This window comes from Primulina eburnea, chromosome 12, assembly GCF_022965805.1.
Source record: "Primulina eburnea isolate SZY01 chromosome 12, ASM2296580v1, whole genome shotgun sequence".
Classification (NCBI taxonomy): domain Eukaryota; kingdom Viridiplantae; phylum Streptophyta; class Magnoliopsida; order Lamiales; family Gesneriaceae; genus Primulina; species Primulina eburnea.
Window position 1 is genome coordinate 8,641,912 of NC_133112.1, and position 22,906 is coordinate 8,664,817.

The 22,906-nt window shown below is 34.9% G+C and overlaps 1 protein-coding gene and 1 pseudogene across 1 annotated transcript; both read right to left on the reverse strand.

The window, feature by feature from the left end:
- Nucleotides 1–3,388: 3,388 nt before the first annotated feature.
- LOC140807300 (17.3 kDa class II heat shock protein-like) lies at nt 3,389–4,184 on the reverse strand. The gene has a single exon (XM_073164097.1). The coding sequence runs from the start codon at nt 4,001–4,003 to the stop codon at nt 3,539–3,541; it is 465 nt and encodes a 154-aa protein (XP_073020198.1). The 5' UTR covers nt 4,004–4,184; the 3' UTR covers nt 3,389–3,538.
- Nucleotides 4,185–7,561: 3,377 nt separating this feature from the next.
- On the reverse strand, nt 7,562–10,107 carry LOC140806623 (serine/threonine/tyrosine-protein kinase HT1-like; annotated as a pseudogene).
- Between the last annotated feature and the right edge of the window lie 12,799 nt (nt 10,108–22,906).

Consider the following 22,906-nt stretch of genomic DNA (forward strand, 5'->3'; position numbering starts at 1 on the left):
TGTAGAATTGGTCCGTTTATCAGCTTAGTGATACAACCAATTGGTTTATCTGAACCGAGGCTCTGAGTTTGAACTGAGACTGAGTTACTCATGTAATAGAAGTTAGTATTGTAGAAGAAATTATGCATCATGAAGTAATGTGGAACCTTGGATTGGGGCAATTTTTCACCTATCTTTTTCTCATACTTCCTCCACTTGAAACTATCATCCTGTATCTCAATATCTGACTTGGTCTTAAAAGCGATCTTTTCTCTCATTACTTTCTTCTGCTCGTTACTTTCTCCTGATATCACATGCAAGACATCTGGCATCAAATCTGAAATATTGAAGAGATGGCAATATGAGCTCTTCTGTGAACCCTTTACATGTATTATCACCAAAAAAGAAAATGTGAAAAATCGTCGTATCAAGGGGGAACGAGTACTCTGCTCAGCCTTGTTGAATCCACCTCATGTGCACAACACGTGCTATGGTACATGTGTATTTTGATATGTCGTAAGCTCGTAGTGCGTTCGATGCTTTAGAAGTTGGAAACTGGTTATGAATGACTTGATTACTATCAGTATAACTTTCATGAAAAGAGTTGTTGCTCCCATTAAGGTTAACTTCGTCGTTATTCACCATGGAGTTCGAAATTTTGAGACATAAACTTCTGGTAATGAAGAAAAAGCTGGGTTTTCCTCGGCCAAGCACCCATTGAACTCTAATAATTCAAAAACCGCATAGTTAGTTTCGAGGGAATATGTGCTCACCGGGGAGCACTGTGGATAAAAAGTGGCATCAAAGATATCCAAATGGAGGTAATTTTCGGCCATGATCATCGACTGAAGTGCCTTGGTGTGTATACATAAGCTTCTTGGGTTTAGTGGTTTTTCTAGTTATGGGGCTAGAACCTTCATATTTGTTGCTGATTTCCCATAGTTAGAAAACAGAGAAAGAAGGAACAAATTGACAGATGAATTTCATAATTTCACGTGTGTTTGATTTACAAGATGACGCTAAGCATAAATACACAAATGAAGCAAAAAAGATCTTGACACATATCTAACCAATTCTGTTTTACGGTTACAACCATTTCAACAACTTCAAATCTTATCAATAGATGTTGGGTTTAGCTTGATGGGCCAATGTATGGACTGGTCTTCAATCATGGGCTTCCAATTCTTTAGTTTAGTTAACTTGGCCCCTCAAGTTGAGCAGGGGTGAGCAGACCACACGAAGCTTGGATTGTAAACGAACAAAGACAGCTGCTGTTAAAGCCTTAGTGAGAATGTCCGCAGTTTGATCAATCGAGGGGACATGTCGAACATTCAGAGACTTAGCTAAAACCTTTTCCCTCACAAAATGGAGATCCAATTCAAGATGTTTAGTGCGAGAATGAAGAACATGATTAGCACTTAACGCGATAGTGCTCAGATTATCACACCAGAGAATAGGTTGTGATGAGGTGACATGTAATTCTGATAGAAGAGAACTAATCCATAATAATTCAGAAGCGGCATTGGCCAAACTTCGATACTCGGCTTCTGTACTTGAACGAGAAACAACCGTGTTTTGTTTCTTGGAGCTCCAGGAGATAGGAGAATTCTCAAAAATGTTAAGATTGGAACTTGGACCTAACTCAACCCCAAAAACTAGCTCAAGGGGGGGATTGTCCAAGATCATATATACAACTCTCAAGTATTTTATCCAACCGATGTGGGATAACTAACACACCCCCTCACGCCCAAGAATGAACATCAGGAGCGTGAAGTTTACAAATGACCCAATTATGGGCAGAACGGGTGACCCAACTATTGGCAATCCAACACATTACAGTGGAAACTGAGCTCTGATACCAAGTTAGAAAACAGAGAAAGAAGGAACAAATTGACAGATGAATTTCATAATTTCACGTGTATTTGGTTTACAAGATGATGCTAAGCATAAATACACAAATGAAGCAAAACAGATCTTGACACGTACCTAACCAATTCTGGTTTACGGTTACAACCATTTCAACAACTTCAAATCTTATCGATAGATATTGGATTTAGCTTGATGGGATAATGTATAGACTGATCTTCCATCATTGGCTTCCAATTCTTTAGTTTACTTAACTCCCATCAATCAGTCAGAGTGGTGGGCAAGAATTAAGAGCTGGCCCACATTGTAATAGACTTAAGAAATTTAGTCGAAAGAGCTGAAAAGTATCGTGGAAAATACTAGTTCAGTCAACGCTATCGAAGGGGACATTGCCCCCTTCCACTTATTTTTTGCCACGTGGCATTTATTTTTTAATTTTTTTTTACAGTAAAACTCAACCATGGTTCACTTTTTCAAAATCAAGCTTCACTCTCAGACTCTGCCGTAATTTTGAATTTTCTGAAACAAGCTCTCTCATTGAATCAAGCAAGCTCTCTCTCCACAAAAAACCTCTCACTTCCCGTTCCTTTTTTTCAGCACGGAAACAACCTCATCTCATTGAATCAGGCAAGGTGAGGATTTTCTTTGCCAATGTACCATTTTTTTATATATATAACGGAGATATTTGTGTTTGTTTCAATAAATTTGGGATTTGTTTCTTGTTATTTCTATGAAATTGATGATAATTTGGGCTCTTATACGCTGCGCCATTCCACCTCAAATTCCTGAGTTCTGTGATGTTGGAGATTCACACGCCTTTTCTCAGGAGAAGGGGAAATATTTCTGGATTATAGTTCCACTGGAGAACATCTAGAGTTCGAGTTGTTCTAGTGAAAACATGTTCATCCTTGGAGAAGTCAGTGTCATGTAGTTTCTAAGACTTGTCGATTCTAGTTGGTTCCTGGAAGAAAAAAATGGTAAAATCTTGATCCAGCTATGTAGTTTGTATCCAGTAAAATGTGGGTTATGTGTATGGATAAAAAATGTTATTTGGGATATTTACTTATCTCGGTGGTTTGATATGAGGACAAATGGACAGATGTTTTTTCTCTGTCAAATGCGACTCGCAGAGGACACCGGAGATCCCTGGACCCTCGAGCCCCAAAACTTTTTTTTTCTTCTTGTTTTCGAACTACCCAAAACTTAATTTTTGTGCCAACAAATCCAAATATTCTTGAAGAATATATACAACATTTAGTTCTCGACTTCTCGAAATGTAATATAAGAATACTGGTCGTCGGCCCGTAAAATGCGTAACATGAGCTCGTGGTGCCAAGTGAAAAAACGGGCAGAAGAGTGGCGTACGTCCTGTTCGACTTCTGGGCAGACTTGTTGCTTTCAGAGTCTCGTGTTTTGATCCAATTGTTTTGTCAAATTGGCCCATTGTTGTTTGAAATCAAATACGGAATCTATTCTACTCCGACGTCGGATTCGGACATTTGTGAGTTTGAATTGAATTGTAAGAATATGTACCATGCACAGATGAAAATCAAGAAAACATTTTATAGATTCTGCAAACCATTGAACACAACTCAAGAACAAGGCAGACACCATTCTTGAGACCCATTACAAAGACAGAACTTTATTCAAAATCACGCAGGAAAACAAGCAACAACGCATAGCAGAGCTTTTGTCAAGCGATTTGAACCTCGATAGTCTTGGGCTTTTTCGGCTCCGGTGGCGGCAGTTTCTCCACCGTCACAGTCAGCACACCATCTTGACACACCGCCTTGATTGCGTTGATATTAGCGTTCTCCGGCAACACGAATTTCCTCATGAACTTCCCAACCCTCCGTTCCATTCTCACGTATTTCTCACCTTCCTTCCCATCTTCTCTCTTACGCTCGCCACTGATCAGCAGCACATTCCCATCCTCCACCTGCACTTTGATATCACCTGATTTCAGGCCCGGCATATCGATCACAAACTCGTATGATTTCGGGTACTCCTTGATATCCGCTGGCGTCGCTGCCATGGCCTTGGCGTCGCGATAGTAGGTCCTGGTGGGTGCGCCGATGGATTTTTTGCCATCAGAATCCTCAGAAGCATCAAACAAGTTGAAAAGTGGGGAGTCGAATCCAAGAAACCTTATATCCATGTCGAATCTTGCCACTGATTTGGAAAATGCGGGACTCGGAATAAATTTCTGAAAATTTTCTGATACAATCGCAGATTTGTTGAGCCGTCTGTATATAGATATGGTGGATGTGTCTGGAAGAAATGTGAAATCTCCAGAGGAAACGGGTAGAAGGTACGTCTTCTAGCAGTTTCTAGAATCACGTTGATGATTGTATTGGGCAGATTTCATATCCATTGGGCCTAAAACTTTCTTCATTCGAACAATGCGGCGGCTCCTCCATGAACCGAAATGGGAACAGTCAAATCGATTCAGTTGTTTGATTAAATTTATTTAAAATAGTTTTGGGATTTATTCATAAATGTTAAACCTATTTTTACCACAAAAAAAATTATTTCATATCTTATATTAGAAAATTGATATTTTTTTGGAAATTTCTTTTTTTTAAAAAATAATTAATAGGTGGAGTACATGATGGTGATTTATGGAAATATACAATGACTATTTTAGATCAAGAAAATGTTAAAATAAGATATTTTTTTTAGAAAAAAAGGGTTACCCAGCATTTTAAAAAATAGCTTATAAGCTGTCAAATATTTTGACAGCTTATAAATTGTTTGACCAAATTGTTGCTAAAAAAATTATGACAAAAACTTGTGTGAGACGGTCTCACGGGCCGTATTTTGTGAGACGGATTTCTTATTTGGGTCATCCAAGAAAAAATATTACTTTTTATGTTAAAAAGTAATATCGGTAGGGTTGATCCGTCTCACAGATAAAGATCTGTGAGACTGTCTCACAAGAGACATACTCAAAAATTAAAGAGCTTATAAGCTCCAACCAAACATCCTCTAAATAAAAATCGAGAAGTTCAAACTTGGTCTCTGGTTTAGGTGGAAAAAAAAACTATTATTAAATCATAAGTGAAACGTCTGCTACTCGTTTCTTAAAACGTGCTAGAGATTTTTTTCCCTCCATAATTAAAAATATACATATATATAAATACTTTAAAATATCTTGTCACCATTTTAAAAATAAACATCCAACTACCATTTAAAAATCTAAAGAAAAATATTTTAACAACCAGTACTTTGGTAGATAACGACTTCTTCATGTAGTAAGTAGTGCAATCCTTAGCCAACGTCGTTATTGTGTTGTCACTCTTAATAGATATCTATGCTTTATATTATGTAAGGAATTTCACGATTATTGAAATTCGTATCGTCGTGATTCGTGAGTAGGTGTATAAAGGACTATTATGAATCTAATTAATGAATATAAATTTCTAATTGTTGAAAAATAATTTAAAATGTGTGTATTGAATATTTGAATGTTGAATATTTGAATGTTGAAAATAAGAGTTGTAAATATTGAAAATTAGTGTGTGATGATGTAGGTGATGATGAATTTTATTTTTGGATTATGTGTAAAGAAACTCTATAAATAGATCTCTCATTTGTGAAGAAAATCACAATTGAGTAGAAAGAAAAATATTATAAAGTGTGTAGTTTGGTAAATTTTGAGAGTTTGAGATTTTTACATTTTACCATAAATTTTTAATATGGATAAAGCAAATCCTTTAAGTACTCCAATGATTGTTAGATCATTAAACATAGAAAAGGATCCATTCCGTCCATGTGAAGATGATGAAGATATTCTTGGTCTAGAAGTACCATATCTAAGTTCCATCGGTGCCCTTATGTACCTTACAAATTGTACAAGGCCTGATATATCTTTTGCCGTGAATCTGTTGGCAAGATTTAGCACATATCCAACAAAGAGACACTGGAACGGAATTAAACATATATTCCGTTATCTACGAGGAACGATAGGCTTGGGACTTTTGTATTCAAAAGATGCTAATCCAAGTATAATTGGTTATGCCGATGCTGGATACTTATCTGATCCACACAAGGCACGTTCCCAAACTGGATATGTATTTACTCGTGGAGGCACTGCAATATCTTGGCGTTCACAGAAACAAACGCTCGTAACAACTTCATCAAATCATGCTGAGATTATTGCACTACATAAAGCAAGTTGTTAATGTGTGTGGTTAAAATCAATGACCCAACATATCCTAATCTCATGCGGATTATCATTCGATGAGAAGCCTGTGATACTGTATGAAGATAATGCTGCATGTGTTGCTCAAATGAAAGAGGGATACATAAAAAGCGACAGAACTAAACATATTCCTCCTAAGTTCTTCCTATTCACCAAGGAGCTAGAGAAGAATAAATGCATTGATGTTCGTCACATTCAATCAAGTGAAAACTCATCAGATCTCTTCACTACCTACGACAATATTCAGAAAGCACGTATATAATATTGAGATGCGCAATCTACGAAATTTGTGAAGAATTGTTCATGTCAACATCAGGGGGAGTTTACGTGACTGCACTCTTTTTCCCTTACTATGGTTTTTATCCCAATGGGTTTTTCCTAGTAAGGTTTTTAACGAGACAGTACAAAAACACGTAATGAAGACATCATCGTATCATGATCATCGTCACAAGGGGGAGTGTTGAAAAATAATTTAAAATGTGTGTATTGAATATTTGAATGTTGAATATTTGAATGTTGAAAATAAGAGTTGTAAATATTGAAAATTAGTGTGTGATGATGTAGGTGATGATGAATTTTATTTTTGGATTATATGTAAAGAAACTCTATAAATAGATCTCTCATTTGTGAAGAAAATCACAATTGAGTAGAAAGAAAAATATTATAAAGTGTGTAGTTTGGTAAATTTTGAGAGTTTGAGATTTTTACTTTTTACCATAAATTTTTACTTTTTCACAACACTAATGTTATTCTTCATTTTTTAATTATTTCTCATAACCTTTTGGTTAGTTTTGTTCATTTGTCACTTTCTTCTCTGGATCTAATATAAGATCAACGTCTTCGTATAAACAATAACGTTATTATGTTATTTTAGCATATTCCTTTTATGTTCTATGATTTCGAATTCTAAAAAAATAAAAACAAACAATGAAATACAAAACTTTCATATGTAATCAACTAAATAAGCAAACAAAAAAAATTACTTCAAAAAACCAAACAACGAAATATGCCACCCAAAAAAAAAAAAAAAAAAACCTTCTCCCCTGTTCATAAAAACAATGAAAATATATTATGCTATATATTAAAACAAAATAATAAAAAAACAAGAAAAAAAAAAAACAATAGTTTTATAGAGCGGCTTGATCCATCTATGAATGATAATGATAATGAAACAACGTTGTGATTGAATGGAATGAAAAAGACAATGTTGATATATTATTGACGATGTTCCACGTGAAAATTATGAATCAAGAGAATTTGTTCCCTTTGAAAATTGATGATCTTGGAAATTTGGTAAAAATATGCAATTATTTTACAAATTAGCAATTATTCCGATGGAGAAATAGTTGATGATCTAGGAAATTTGGTAAAAATATTAGGGATAATCTCTCAAACTATAGAATTATCTGGGGAAACAGATATCATATCAAATAGACAAAGTGAAATATAATGAGTTCTTCCTTGATCAATGGTATAAGTATCAATATATATCAACTCATGCAATGCAGACAACTATGGTATACTGAGTAGAGGATCAAGTGTTCCATCACGGGCTAATGAAAATTCAAACTCCTCTAGAATCTTAACAATCTGCGAGAACTCGGGTCTCTTGTCTGGTTTCGGACACCAGCATTGCTCAATCAAAGCTTTCATGGCTGGAGGGTACAGTCTGCAGGGAAGTTAGGCCTGAAGTTCTGGGAAAAAAAAAAGCGATGAAGGGGCTATAATTCGAATCTCCACAAAGAAACATGAAAAACATCGAGGAACAAAAAATACCTTGTCGACGACGGCGAATGCAGCTTGTATCGGTGTCATGTCCTTGAAGGGGACGTTTCTCGCCAAAAGTTCCCATAAAACAAGCCCAAAGGCATAGACATCCACCTTCCGGCCATACTTCTTCTGTTTGATCATCTCTGGAGGCATCCAACGATACGTCCCTGGATCTGCGGACTCGAGATGACAATGTGACTCCTTACAAGCTATGCCAAAATCAGAAACTTTGAGGTGGAAATCACCGGTGATGAGTATGTTTTCCGGTTTGAGATCTCGGTGAACAACGCCGTTTGAGTGAATATATTCCATTCCTCTGACAATGTCCAAAGCCATCGAGATCGCCTTCTGTATAGCAAGAGATTTGTTCTCGGTCTCTGCAGGTAGAGTCTTAAAGAGCCTTGGTGTGCTGTCGTTGACCACCAAATTAATTCATATTCTTTTAAATAAAAACGAGTGTAATGGTGAGTAGGGTCGAATCCACAGAGAACGGGAGATTATTTCTTTCGAGTAAAAATACAAATAAAAAGGGGGAAATTTTGGGATATTAATTTAAATAAAATGCTAAACTAAAATACTTCAAGAACGGAAAAACAATAAATTTAAATGACAATTAATCAACTAGGATAAAGTAAAGAATTTAATATGAGACCGATCTGATTCAAGGAGATTCTACTATTTAATTATATCACTGGTCATCGGCAAACAAATAATTTATTCAAGTTGTTCAAAGCAATTAACCTTAGAATTATAGGGATAGCCGCTAAAATTCTTGTGTTTTCCTAAAATAATTGACGAACCCAGCATCCAGTCAAAACTTATTAATAATTAACTGGGCACGATAGCGTTCCATATTAATTAAAAATAGCATTTTCGTTTCTTGAAAACAGTTAATTCTAAAATCTAACAACCGAGATAGCTACAATTGGAAGATTTAGTTCCGTCGATTTATTTAGATTAAATATATTATGATAGCACAATAAATCTAATCTATGCTACTCGTGTACCATTCATTCATGACAATTACATATCACTAAATTTATGGTTAGCAGTAGAAAATCCTATATCGATTTAAATTGTCAGATTAAACGATATACAATATTCATATTATTAAATCATAAATCAACAAATACTTGGAATAAAAAGGATATTAAATCTAAGAACAAATGTCTCGTAGTGATAAATTAAACAGTAAAACTAACCCTTAAATCAGAAATAAAACTTAGCCAAGCATTGGTCGATTTACAATCCCCATAAAAATAAATAAAGATAAGAAAAATACTAGAATTATTGGAGAAGAGTTTTTGAGAATTCTTTTTTCTTGTTCCACTTGCTGCCCTCGTGAAAAATGTGATTCGAGAGAGAAAACTTGATTGTGCCGCTTCTTTTCTTTCTTACGTGAGAGATTTTCTTGTGGAAGGAAATTGTGTGATATTATTGGAGAGTATTGGGAGATTTTTATCCTGATTCTGCCGCCTCTTTCCTTCACTTGAGATCGTGGCCCTTTTTTTTTTTGAAGATTTTCTTTCACACAAAAATCTTATCTTGCTATTTGGACAGCCGAGAAGTAGTCGTAAGGCGTGATCACGCTTTATGTAAAAACATCTTCTGAATTTTTCTGCTCCACTTCTTCCGCTAAGATTATATCGGCAACTTTAATTGTGATGTAAAATCACTCTTTTTAGCCCAAATTTATCACGAGAGTAGAAAACTTCCTCCTACAATAAAATCACACAAAAATGTGTCAATTAAGCATGTTGGAAGTGATGATTACGAGAGATATGACAACAAAATAATGCAACTATTATGAACCTATCAAGCCTTCCCTCAAGTACTCCGTCACAATGCAAAAGACGGATGGTTTTCGACACGCTCCCACAAACTGCAGCACAGATATTATAAGGGAAATAAGAAATCCCCTAGCTCGGTGTTTATGATCGAGAAACGTTCGAAAATGTTACCTTTATAACATTTTCATGACGAAGACGTGACAGAAAAAACGCCTCCTTCGTGACCTGTTTCTCCAGCCGAGCACGGAGGGATCCGTCTTCATCATCTGGTACCCTGATTACTTTCACAGCTATAGGTTCGTCGGCGTAAATCCCTTGGTAAAGCTGGCTATGGGCTCCATGAGCGAACTTTTGTCCCAGAAATAAATTTGAAAGATCGATCATATTCTCATCAATCATTTCTTCAGAGGCGACTTTCTTGCCGTTGTTATTTAAAGACTCGGCCAGTGAGGACTCCTGGCGACTCTTATTAGAGTTGCCACGAAATTTCAGTGACATGATGATCGAGTGCTTAATGAAATTAGCTATGATATTCAATGATCTTGAACCAAGTTGATTTGATGTTAGAGAATTTTTTTCGTGTGATTCTTCATTGAATAACTTGTGCCGCGTCGAGGACTGATTCGAGGCATCAGAATCCACGGTTTTCTGGGTGGGGGACACAGTTTGCACTCAGTTTGGCTCTATTCTTGAATCAACTACTGTTGATTCAGGCTTAGGGAATGTATTCAACTTGGGACATTTATTGACTTTTAATGACTTTCGTAGATTTTAAAAATCTAGAGGTATTCAATCAAGACTTTTGCATACTCTATAGAAGTCTTGTGGTATTCAAAATAGACTTTCATGGAGTTTTAAAAAGTCAAGTGGTATTCAACATTGACTTTTATAAACTCTATAAAAGTCTATAGGTATTCAAATTTTCCATGGACTTTTAATAACTCAATGAAATTCATTGACATACAAACATTGAAGCCTAAGGTACAACTACAAATTGTAAAAAATTGTATTTGGTTCACCCCAAAGATTTGAATGGATTTTTAAAACTTCTAACTCATACACAAGCTATTTATTTTTCTCTCTGTCGCTTCACATCACATCTCTTCCTATCTTCTCTCCTCTCATGTATTTCTATCATTCTCTAAAATTTTTGAAGTGTATCTCTATATATATTTTCATCTTTCCTTTTCAAATTTTTCATTTTTTGGCTGATTGTTCATTTAATAATTTTTTATTTTAATATCACGGGAAATTTTGAATTATAGAATTGATTTTGTGATTTTTAATTTATGATTTATACAAATTAATGTAATTTTCAATAATAATAAAATATGATCAAAAAAATGTTGCTTAATTTTTAATAATTAAATAGTCTGGTAACAACCATAATTTTTTAAATTCATTTTAGTATTTTCAATTAATATGTAAGCTATAATATTTTGGCAAAAACTTGTGTGAGACGGTCTCACGGGTCGTATTTGTGAGACGGATCTCTTATTTGGGTCACCCATGAAAAAGTATTACTTTTTATGCTAAGAGTATTGCTTTTTATTGTGAATATGAGTAGGGTTGACCTGTCTCACGAATTATGATCCGTGAGACGGTCTCACATTAGACTCATTCTAATATTTTTATACAAAATTATATTCACACAAAAATAAATAATATTATTTTCACATGTATATTATCAATTTAAAAAGAAGGTTACATGTTAATCAATTGATGTATTTTAAAAAATTTACAAACATGCATATAAACCCACATATATACACATGTAAAGATTAAACGATTTAACTTTTAAATAAGTAAATTTATTTATTAATATAAATATTGAAAATAATTTCAAACTGAATATGTTATATATGTCAATTAATAATTGGTTCAAAAAAATCAATAAAAAAATCACATGTTATAGTTAAGTAAAAAAATTATTAAAATTTTATAAAAAAAAATCCACAAGAGTCTATAAAAATCTTGCAAAAAAGTCTACATAAATCCACATAAATCTGTGAGATTCTATTAAAGTCAATAAAAATTTATCAAATCTATAAAAGTTTATCATTTAAAAAAGTCATTAAAAGTCATCAAAATTCTGAATTGAATACACCCCACTTATATTTGGCACCCGAAATCTGGTTTGTTTGAACAGTGAGGGGAAGATAGCTCAATTTAGATGCGTCAAAACGGTGATAAACGGTACTAGGGAATCTTGTTCTTCGGACTAAAGAACTTGGCTCTTCCTCCATGTTCCTGAAGTAATATTAAACACTTCAACACAAAACAAAACAACCACTAATGAAGAAAAAAAACAAATAAAAGTCCACATTCTTGAAACAAGGGAAAATAACAAAACATGTTCATGCAGAAACAGAACCAAAATTGATACCTCTCACGGTTCTTGAAAAAACAATAGATGAGATAGAAAGGATTCTTTTTCTTCTTCTTTATGTAAAAAGTCTAAGATATTAAAGTGTCCATAACATATATATATGAGTTTGGAATGAAGAAATTTACAAGGTTTAGGAGAAAGTGAATCTTTAATGCAGCTGTTTCAGGTGGATTCAATTAGCTAGGATTCAGATAGGAAGAGAGTTATAATATCATGGGAACTCAAATACGCGGGCCTTTTTTTGTTGTAAGATCGGGAAATATATTTTTTTTAAATAATTATCCAGTTAACTATTTTACCATATATACTTTATTGTATTGTATATTAAACTATGATAAGGTCTCTTGTGAGACAGTCTCACAAATCTTTATCTGTGAGACATGTCAACTATACCGATATTCACAATAAAACGTAATATTCTTAGCATAAAAAGTAATATTTTTTCATGGATAACCCAAATAAGATATTTGACCAATAAAATTGATCCGTGAGACCGTCTCACAAGAGTTTTTGTGTTAAACTATATACTAGGAAAGTAAGTAAAAATTAGGGGTGGGATCGGGCCTATCCAATTCCGGTCCTGATAAAAATTGAGAATTTTTTTCGAAACCTGTATCCGACAACATCGAGACCCAAATATTCGGGGTCCCAACCGTCGGTAGGGAAAAGATATCACAAAAATTCCGAATCCCATCGGATGTGAAGATAATATCCCGAAAAATATAGATGTGAGAACAATAATTTATTCATTTCACTCTTCTAAGTTAGACTGAAGGAGAGAAAATGACGATAAACTCACTTTTATTTTGTATAATTTTATTTTATAGTTATATATATTTTTAGAAATTTAAATAAATTAAATAGATAAGATATGATAGTTATAGATAACTTATAAATTTAAATATGTATTTATGATATTTTTATGCAATAAAAATTGCATAACTTTATATGGGTATTTTCGGTATTAAAAATGTGAGACAGACCAAAAAAAGTTAAGGAAAAGCTCTCTTTATTACATAGAATATTTGGTATCTTTGTGTCACATTTTTTAAATACCGAAAACACCCCTATGTGTCATTTCATTTAAGGTTTTACTTAAAATTGTGTTAATTATTCGACAGCTAAATTTAGCTACGAATTTAATTTAATGAGGAGTTTTGGATCATCGATTTTTTAAATGGCATTTCAAATCTAAATTTAAGAAGATAAAAATTTGTGTAAGACGGTCTCACGAGTCGTAATTTGTTCATAATTGAAACGTCTGCTACTCATTTTCTTAAAACGTGCTAGAAATTTTTTTTCCTCCATTATTAAAAATATACATATATATAAATACTTTAAAATATCTTGTCACCATTTTAAAAATACACATCCAACTACCATTTAAAAATCCAAAGGAAAAATATTTTAAAGAATAAAATCATCAAACGTTTTACCAACCTAAAAACATTATTTGAAAAGTATAGTTCATACTATAACCTCTCAAAAACCTCTCATATCATAAATAAAAAGTTGTAAAAATATTTTTAACATAACTTAAAATCATAAATCATAATTAGTACAGAAAACTAGCGTCAGTCCTCGTGTTATGTGTACCTTCAGTCCAGTCAGATCAACCATCAAGACCTCCCTTAACATAATCATCATAGTCACCTGCATCAATCACACCTAGTGAGTCTAAAGACCCAACACACCATATTTTTGATAACAAATACTACATATACAGATCACATAAAACAGTGAAAAATACTTGTACTTAAAATATCAATTCATAATAATGTATAAACTTTAAACTTAAAAAACATTTTCATAAACATAATCATATAAATATATTCATATTCGTGTTTGTTGAATTCATATCGTGATTGTGACTCGTATTCTTAATCGTATTGGGCGGTGGATCTATCTAGAGAAAACCACAGTACTGGACGGCGGGGGACACTAGCGACACTCTCGCCGGTCAATTGGGCCCTGGCCAACGTATGAACATATTCGTATTCGTATCCGTATCCAAGGAAACACGATCGTCGGGCTCCCACTGAGACCATAACCCTCACGATATTTCCAACATATCACATATTTAGTCACAATCCATTCATGTCCTTCAACATGTCGTATTTCCATCACTTAATAAAAACATGCGTATATCATTTTATTTTGAAACCAAGCATGAAACATATCTTTTAAATGTCCAATTTACCTTAATAATTCATGAAAATTTAAAAATCATATTTCATCGTATAAAATTTCATAAACACGTGAAATAATCTTATTAATATATAAAACAGGAATTAGAGTACTGCCATGACGTTTACTAATTTTTCGGTGTAAAAAGATCGTTTTACCCCTGGACGTGACATTTTTTGTTTTTGACTTAATCTTGATTTATTTGACTCTAACATGTCTCAGATAATTATTTAAGCTTAAATTAAAATTCTCATAATTTTATTTAGCATAAAAACTAAGTTTTTTAATTAATTCATAATTAGACGTTTTGAAGGCATATTAATTCCGAAAAATCCCAAACTTTAATATAAAATTCCTAAATTCAAAACTTAGTCTTTTTTATATTATTTTAGCCCTCGTGAACCACGACTTAACCCCCGTGAGCTGTTTTTCACTTATTTAAGTTTAGAAAACCCTAACTTGACCCTAATTGGTTAGCACCGAGCCGTCTTTCGATTTTTTTTCTCAAGCCGCCCTCGAACCATGTTGAACCAAACTCTGACCAACACCCTTAGACACCCTATTGGACCCTAGCATCCCACGGAAACCACCCCTAGCCCCATAACCGAACCACCCCAACTATCACATGAAGTGGCCGAGAAACCTATGAGGACAAGGACTCACGTTTGCACCCCTAGGACTCTAGCCAACGACTCGGCTCCAGAATAAGCCTCTCCAACACTTCTCTAAGACCCTTAGGACGCACCCTGGCCTAGCCCTTGAACCCCAGGCCGAGCCCATAATTCCTGCGCAAGCCTGCAACCTGCGCGTCTTCCCTAGCTCGAACCCTAGCATGGCTAGGGCCGTTCCTCAGACCCCTCATGAGACTCTAGTCCGGTCTTGGTCCAGCCTAACCAAGCCAAGACACCAGTTCAGAACCCCGATCACCCATGATGCATGCTTTCGAATTATGCTACCAGCTTTCGTGTTTTCGTTTGAAGGGTATATGGTGATGAACTAGGACTCTAATATCCATGAAAAGCAGTACTGGATTGGATCCTAATCATGGCAGCTCCTTTCACAATACATAAACATGATTTAGGTGATCAAAAACTCAAGTTTAGAACCCATATACATGAAATTTCAAAACAATTCAAAGTGCTACTTGATTTCCATACTTTTCATGCACAAAAATATAATATGGTGTGATGATGTTTTGAAGGAAAGAATAGGTGTGCCTTTGCGTTTTAAACGCATGATTATTCGTTGACGATTGACGAAGAACGGGGCAAGACCTTGGCTTGAATTCCCTTGATCTTTCTCGATATTTTCTTCACAAAATAGTGAAGGTGTGTGCCGTGTTTTGCAAGGTATTGGGAGAGATTTTCAGACTTGAGGCGTGAGTTGATACATAGGGTTTGGGGGTGATCAGCTTATTATATATTAATAAAATCCTTAGTTAAGCTTAGGCCTATTAAGCTCATAATTTAGGTCCATTAGTCTTAATTAAGATTTAATTAAAATATTAAAATAGTTTTGTCAGAATAATTTTGTGAATTCACTAGCCTGGTCGTCAAAAAGTTTGTATTTTTATTGGAAAACCAACACGGATAAAATTTACGTCCTGCGTATAAAATCACCTCAAAATCCATTATTTTCAAAAATAAGAAAAACTCACAATCATATTTTAAATAAGTAAAAACAATTATTTAATAAAAACATTTTCTATTTTTCAGCCCTCGGTCTCCGTTCCTCGATCGCAACTCGAATAACCTTTAAAAATACATTTTTATGCAAAGGAAAATATATTTTAAACATGCAAATATGCACAACATAATTAATTCATGTAATTAAAATATTTAATTAAAATACAAGAGAATTTAATAATTGTATGCATGTGGTTTGCGTTGACCTTTAAATTTTCGGGACGTTACAATAAGATAATTTAGTATATAATTATATATGATGTAACCGAAAATGTAGTTGTTTAAATTACGTAAATCAGAGTGGGAAGATTTTGATGGCTCATTAAGAGTTCAAAATAGTAGTGGTAGATCAGAGTAAGAATATCCAACTAAGTCCAAGTAGTCGGTAAACAATAAACTTCGTGGTTTGTGACATATGTCATGAATAAATGTCAAAGGCTCGGGGGTTGTGTGATGTAGATACCCCAATGTTCAAGTTAGAAAATAATTTTATATATTTTCTGAAAGTTGGATAGCTCAAATAGAAAAATGAAAATATAACTTGGATAGACAATTCTTCTATTTGTAGATTTTTTAGAAATATATAGCGGACTTGAACTTTGCAGACGAAGTGGACTAAATAATCAAATTGGACTGTAAACCATCAATATAGATAATCTAAATTTTAGAATTAAACTACTTGATTTGTAACCATATTTTTATTTATTTTGCTTCATGGTATAATTGTTGAATAATAAATTCTAACCGGTTTAATTATTTAACGAGTTGTATCATTTTTTTAATCGGCTCAAACAGTGGGATTGGAACTAAAACCACTAAATAAATTCTTATTAATATTTGAAGGCTTTGTTTCTATACACCTTGAATGCGAAGCCATTACCTATACAATAATAAAACAGTGCCTAAAATCACAAGAGATACTAGAAAACACAAATAGAGCATCTTTCAAGCAGTTTGAACCTCAACTATTCTGGTTTTTTCAGAGACGATTTATGTTGGGAAAATGGGATTTGGGGCCATTAAATTTCGAAATTTAATCAAATGTTATGTTGACGTGTGGAATTTGAGATAATAAAACCCGAAAATAAAGAATAAACTGGACACCAAGATTTACGTGGAAAACCCCTAAAAATTATTAGGGTAAAAACCACGGGCAAGATGAAAAGAATTTCCACTACAATATTTTGTGGTGTACAATTCACTCATTGTGTTTCCAAAGAGAACACACACTCTCTTAATACAGGAGAACAAACACCTTACAAATATTATAGAACTAATAGATGAGAGAAAACTCGAAGAAGGGATGATTTCAAAATGAGGAGAGAAAGCTCTATAAATAGAGCTCCCCGTAGGTATGAAACCGCGTGTAGGAAATTTCCTTCAACTTGCAAATTTCCAAACGCGTTGCCCATCTTTAATGTTTTCAAAGAATGCTGCTCATTTAATGCAATGTCGGATACTTTTGACTTTGCCAACATTTCTCCCACTTGGAGATTTGATTGAGAATCAAACACATCTCCACATATCCTTTCAATCTTGCCATTCCCTGCTGCTTACGTATCCGCTAGACCACTTGAGGATCTACACCACTCAAACTTTTCAGTGTTCACTGGCTAGGTAAAAAAATCAGCTATGTTATCCTTTATATGGATCTTTTGCATATCCACGTTTCCTTCTTCTACTACTTCCCGCACAAAGTGAAATTGAACTCCAATGTGTTTCGTCCTGGAATGAAAGGCTGGATTCCTTGCGATGTGCAATGCACTCTAACTGTCACAAAACAAAGGAACATTCTCTTGTTTGTGCCTGATCTCCTCCAATAACCTTTTGATCCATATTGCCTCCTTGCACGCTTGAGTAGCTGCCATGTATTCTGCCTCTGTTGTAGATAACGCCACAACTGTCTGCAATTTTGAAACTCAGCTTACTGTTCCTCCTGCAAGTGTAAACACATAACCAGTAGTAGATTTCCTCTTATCAGGATCACCTGCATAATCTGAATCGACAAAGCCCCTGAGTGTAAAATCCGATCCTCCATAACATAATGCAGCATTCGAGGTACCCTTAATGTATCTAAGGATCCTCTTAACAGTGCTCCAATGCTCTCTTCCAGGATTCGCCATATACCGACTAACTGCTCCCACTGCTTGAGCAATGTCCGGTCTTGTACAGATCATGGCGAAAATCAAACTTCCCACTGCTGATGCATACGGTACTCGAGACATCTCCATCCTATCTGCTTCACTGCTAGGACACATCTCGGAGGATAACTTGAAGATAACAGGAAGAGGGGTCGATATTGGCTTACTTTCTTGCATGTTGAAGCGTTGCAAGATTTTCTTCAAATAATTTTTCTGGGAAAGCCAACTCTTTCTGTTACTTCTGTCTCGGTGAACTTGCATCCCTAGAATCTTGTTTGCTGGTCCCAGGTCCTTCATATCAAATTCCCTAGCCAATTGTGTCTTCAATTCTTGGACCTGATCTTTGTTGGGTCCTGCTACCAACATGTCGTCCACATACAACAGCAAAATGATATAATCATCACCAGACCTCTTGAAATAAGTACAAGGGTCTGCACTCAATCTGTTGTATCCAAGGCTCATGATATAGGAATCAAATCTCTTGTACCAACACCTCGGCGCCTGTTTGAGACCGTACAGAGATTTCTTCAACCTGCAAACCAAGTTCTCTTTGCCTTTTTCCGCAAAACCTTCTGGCTGAAGCATATAGATTTCTTCTTCAAGATCTCCATGAAAAAACGCCGTTTTCACATCTAGTTGTTCTAGATGTAGGTCAAACACTGCACACAATGCCAACACTACTCTGACTGTTGTAAGCCGAACCACAGGAGAAAATATCTCATTGAAGTCAATGCCTTCTTTCTGAGTATACCCTTTTACCACCAATCTAGCACGGTACCGCTCCACTTGGTTATTGCGATCATGCTTGATCTTATAGACCCATCTGTTTCCAATGCCTTTCCTTCCTTGTGGTAGTGTAACAAGATCCCAAGTTTTATTCTTGTCTAATGCCTCCAACTCTTCTTGCATTGCTATCATACAGAAGGTTACATCCGAGCTTTGAGTAACCTCGTGGAAACTCGATGGCTCACCATCCTCTGATAACAGACAATATGCAATATTGCTTTCAGTGATATAATCTGAAAGCCAACCTGGTGGTCTTCTGTCTCGAGTTGACTGCCTCACATTGGAAACATCAGACTCAACATGTTCTTGTTCTTCGTGCTCTGGTACTGCTTCACAAGAAACTTGACTTTCGTCCGTCTTATTTTCCACCTGAAAAATAGTAGTTTCTGAATTCGGTGTGCCTTTGTCTCCCTTTACTTTATCTTCCTCGAAGATAACATCCCTGCTGATGACAAGATTGTGAATAGTATGATCCCACAAGCGAAACCCCTTTACTCCATCAGCATAACCCAAGAAGATACACTTTCTGGATTTCGAATCCAACTTTGATCTTTCTTGCTCATTGTACAGAACGTACACCGGACTTCCAAATGTATGCAAATGAGAATAACCTGTCGGCTTCCCGGTCCACATCTCCATCGGAGTCTTCAGATCAATCGCCACTATAGGAGAACGATTGATAATATAACAAGCGGTTTTGACTGCTTTTGCCCAAAATGACTTTTCTAGACCTGCAGTCCTCAACATAGCTCTTGTTCTGTCCAACAAGGTCCTGTTGATCCGCTCCGCCACTCCATTTTGTTGAGGTGTGTAAGCCGTCGTGAACTGTCTCTTGATGCCCTCATGTTGACAATATGCATCAAACTCGTCACTGGTATATTCTCCTCCATTGTCAGTCCTCAGACACTTGATTTTCTTTTCTGAATCAAGTTCAACTCGCGCTTTGAATTCTTTGAAGATCTGGAAAACATCTGATTTCTTCTTGATTGGATACACCCAACATCTCCTAGAGAAATCATCAATAAACGAGACAAAGTATCTCGCTCCTCCTAGGTATACAACCGGTGCTTGCCAAACATCCGAATGAATCAGATCCAATATGCTTTTGCTCTTGGCAGTAGAAATGCCAAACTTTAATCTGTGTTGTTTACTGGTAACTCAGTGCTCACAAAATGGTAGTGACACTTTTGTAAGTCCCGGCAACAGCTTCCGTTCTGAGAGAATTTTCAACCCCCATTCTGACATATGCCCGAGCTTTCTATGCCATAACACCGTTAATTCTTCTCCTGAACCGTTTGATGCAACAGCTAATTCTGCTTCTTTGTGTGTTTCTCCCAAAAGAACATACAGATTTGCAGCAACCTTTTCCGCCTTCATAACCACAAGCGCGCCTTTCACAGTTTTCATGATCCCGTTCTCCATCCGAGTTTCGCACCCGATATCATCCAATTGCCCCAAGGACAAAAGATTTTTCGTCAGTCCTTTCACATGTCGTACCTCCTGTATGGTGCGAATGGTGCCATCAAACATTTTAATTTTGATAGTACCGACCCCAGCGATTTCCAAGGCATGATCATTTCCCATGAATACAGATCCTCCTGAGACTGGTTCATAATGATCAAACCATTCTCTCCGAGACATCATGTGCCACGTCGCTCCTGAATCCATTATCCATGTGTCACAAAATTTGTGTCTGCCTTCTGCAACAGTTGCCGCTTCGCTGAATAATATTTCACCACTGCCTGAAAAACTGGCCACATTTCATGCAAAATTTGTGTCTGCCTTCTGCAACAGTTGCCGCTTCGCTGAATAATATTTCACCACTGCCTGAAGTACTGGCCACATTTCATCGCTGAATATATTTTAAACATGTAAATATGCACAACATAATTAATTCATGCAATTAAAACATTTAATTAAAATACAAGAGAATTTAATAATTGTATGCATGTGGTTTGTGTGGACCTTTAAATTTTCATGACGTTACAATAAGATAATTTAGTATATAATTATATATGATGTAACCGAAAATGTAGTTGTTTAAATTACGTAAATCAGAGTGGGAAGATTTGGATGGCTCATTAAGAGTTCAAAATAGTAGTCGTAGACCAGAGTAGGAATATCCAACTAAGTCCAAGTAGTCGGTAAACAATAAACTTCGTGGGTTGTGACATATGTAATGAATAAATGTAAGAGGCTCGGGGGTTGTGTGATGTAGATACCCCTATGTTCAAGTTAAAAAATAATTTTATATATTTAATGAAAGTTGGATAGCTCAAATAGAAAAATGAAAATATACCTTGGATAGACAATTCTTCTATTTATAGATTTTTTAGAAGCATATAGCGGATTTGAACTTTGCAGACGAAGTGGACTAAATAATCAAATTGGACTGTGAACCATCAATATGGATAATCTAAATTTTAGAATTAAACTACTTGATTTATAACCATATTTTTATTTATTTTGCTTCATGGTATAATTGTTGAATAATACATTCTAACCGGTTTAATTATTTAACGAGTTGTATCATTTTTTTAATCGGCTCAAACAGTGGGATTGGAACTGAAACCATTAAATAAATTCTTATTAATATTTGAAGACTTTTTTTTCTATACACCTTAAATGCGAAGCCATTACCTATACAATAATAAAACAATTCCTAAAATCACAAGAGATACTAGAAAACACAAATAGAGCATCTTTCAAGTAGTTTGAACCTCAACTATTCTGGTTTTTTCAGAGACGATTTATTTGGGAAAATGGGATTTGGGGCGACTAAATTTCGAAATTTAATCAAATTTTATTTGTCCGATAAAAGTCGAAATTTGACTTGAAAATTGGAATCTACATTTCGAGTAGATTTTTTGGAATATTGATTTGCTCAAAACCGATTTTAGGTGAATGGTAAATTAATTATTTAAAATTAAGTAATTAAGTCCATTAACGTTGTGGAAGGGAGGAGAAGTGGACTTGTCTCACATTAAAAAAATACAAATAAGTATTCTTCATATACAATTATGTAATGAAGTTAATAACTTATTTCGAGTCAAGCCATGTCAAAATCAATCGAGGGTGAGGTAGGTACAACGCACCGACCGAACCCAAGTCTGCATACGTGCATGGACGCAAAAGGCGCATTGATGACGCATTTCGCACTTACGGAATGAGGAGGACGTGGCATAAGGTCTATTCTGCATGCATATGACAATACTTGAGTGATATGGCAAGTGATTGTGTTCCACTAGGACAAATGAGATTGTAAAGGTTATAAGTTGTTGATCTTAAGGGTAACAATGAAGATGCGTACTGGTGATTCAAGAGTGGGTGAGATTAGGATTAATGTTGGATGATGATCAGATGGGCTCGATTAATCTAGATCAAGGAAATTAAATATGGACCATTAGAATAAGACTAACGATTGAGATATGATATGATGGATCTAGGGTTGTTGAAACGTCTGCTATTCGTTTTGCTTAAAACGTACTAGAATTTTTTTTCCTCCTTAATCTCCATAATTCAAAATATATACATGTATATACTTTAAAATACTTTGATACCATTTAAAAAAAAACCAACTAACATTTAAAAATCAATGGAACTAGTTCAATCATAAAATCGTCACACATTTTACCAAACTTAAAAACATTGTTCGAAAGGTACAACCCATACTATAACATCTCAAAACCCCTCATAACCAAGAATAAAAGTCATAAGATATTTTTAACATAACTTAAAATCATGAATCATAACCCGGAAAACTAGCGTCGGTCCTCAGGTTATGTGCACCTCCAGTCTAGCAAAGTTAACCATCAAGACCACTCACATCATAATTATCAATATCACCTGCATCAATCATACCTAATGAGTCTAAAGACTCAACACACCATAATCTTAATAACAACATAATACGTATACAAATCACATACAACATTGAATAATACTTGCACTTAAAATATCGTTTTCATGAAGATGCATAAACTTTAACCATAAACGTTTTCAAAAACATTTTCATGATGCATAAACTTTAACTATAGTTTTCAAAAAACTTTTCATGATACATAAACTTTAAATAAAAACATTTTCATAATGATACATCAACTTTAAAC

What these genes read in the sequence shown, in the direction of transcription:
- LOC140807300 (XM_073164097.1), bottom strand. Translation starts at nt 4,003, where the DNA reads ATGGATATAAGGTTTCTTGGATTCGACTCCCCACTTTTCAACTTGTTT.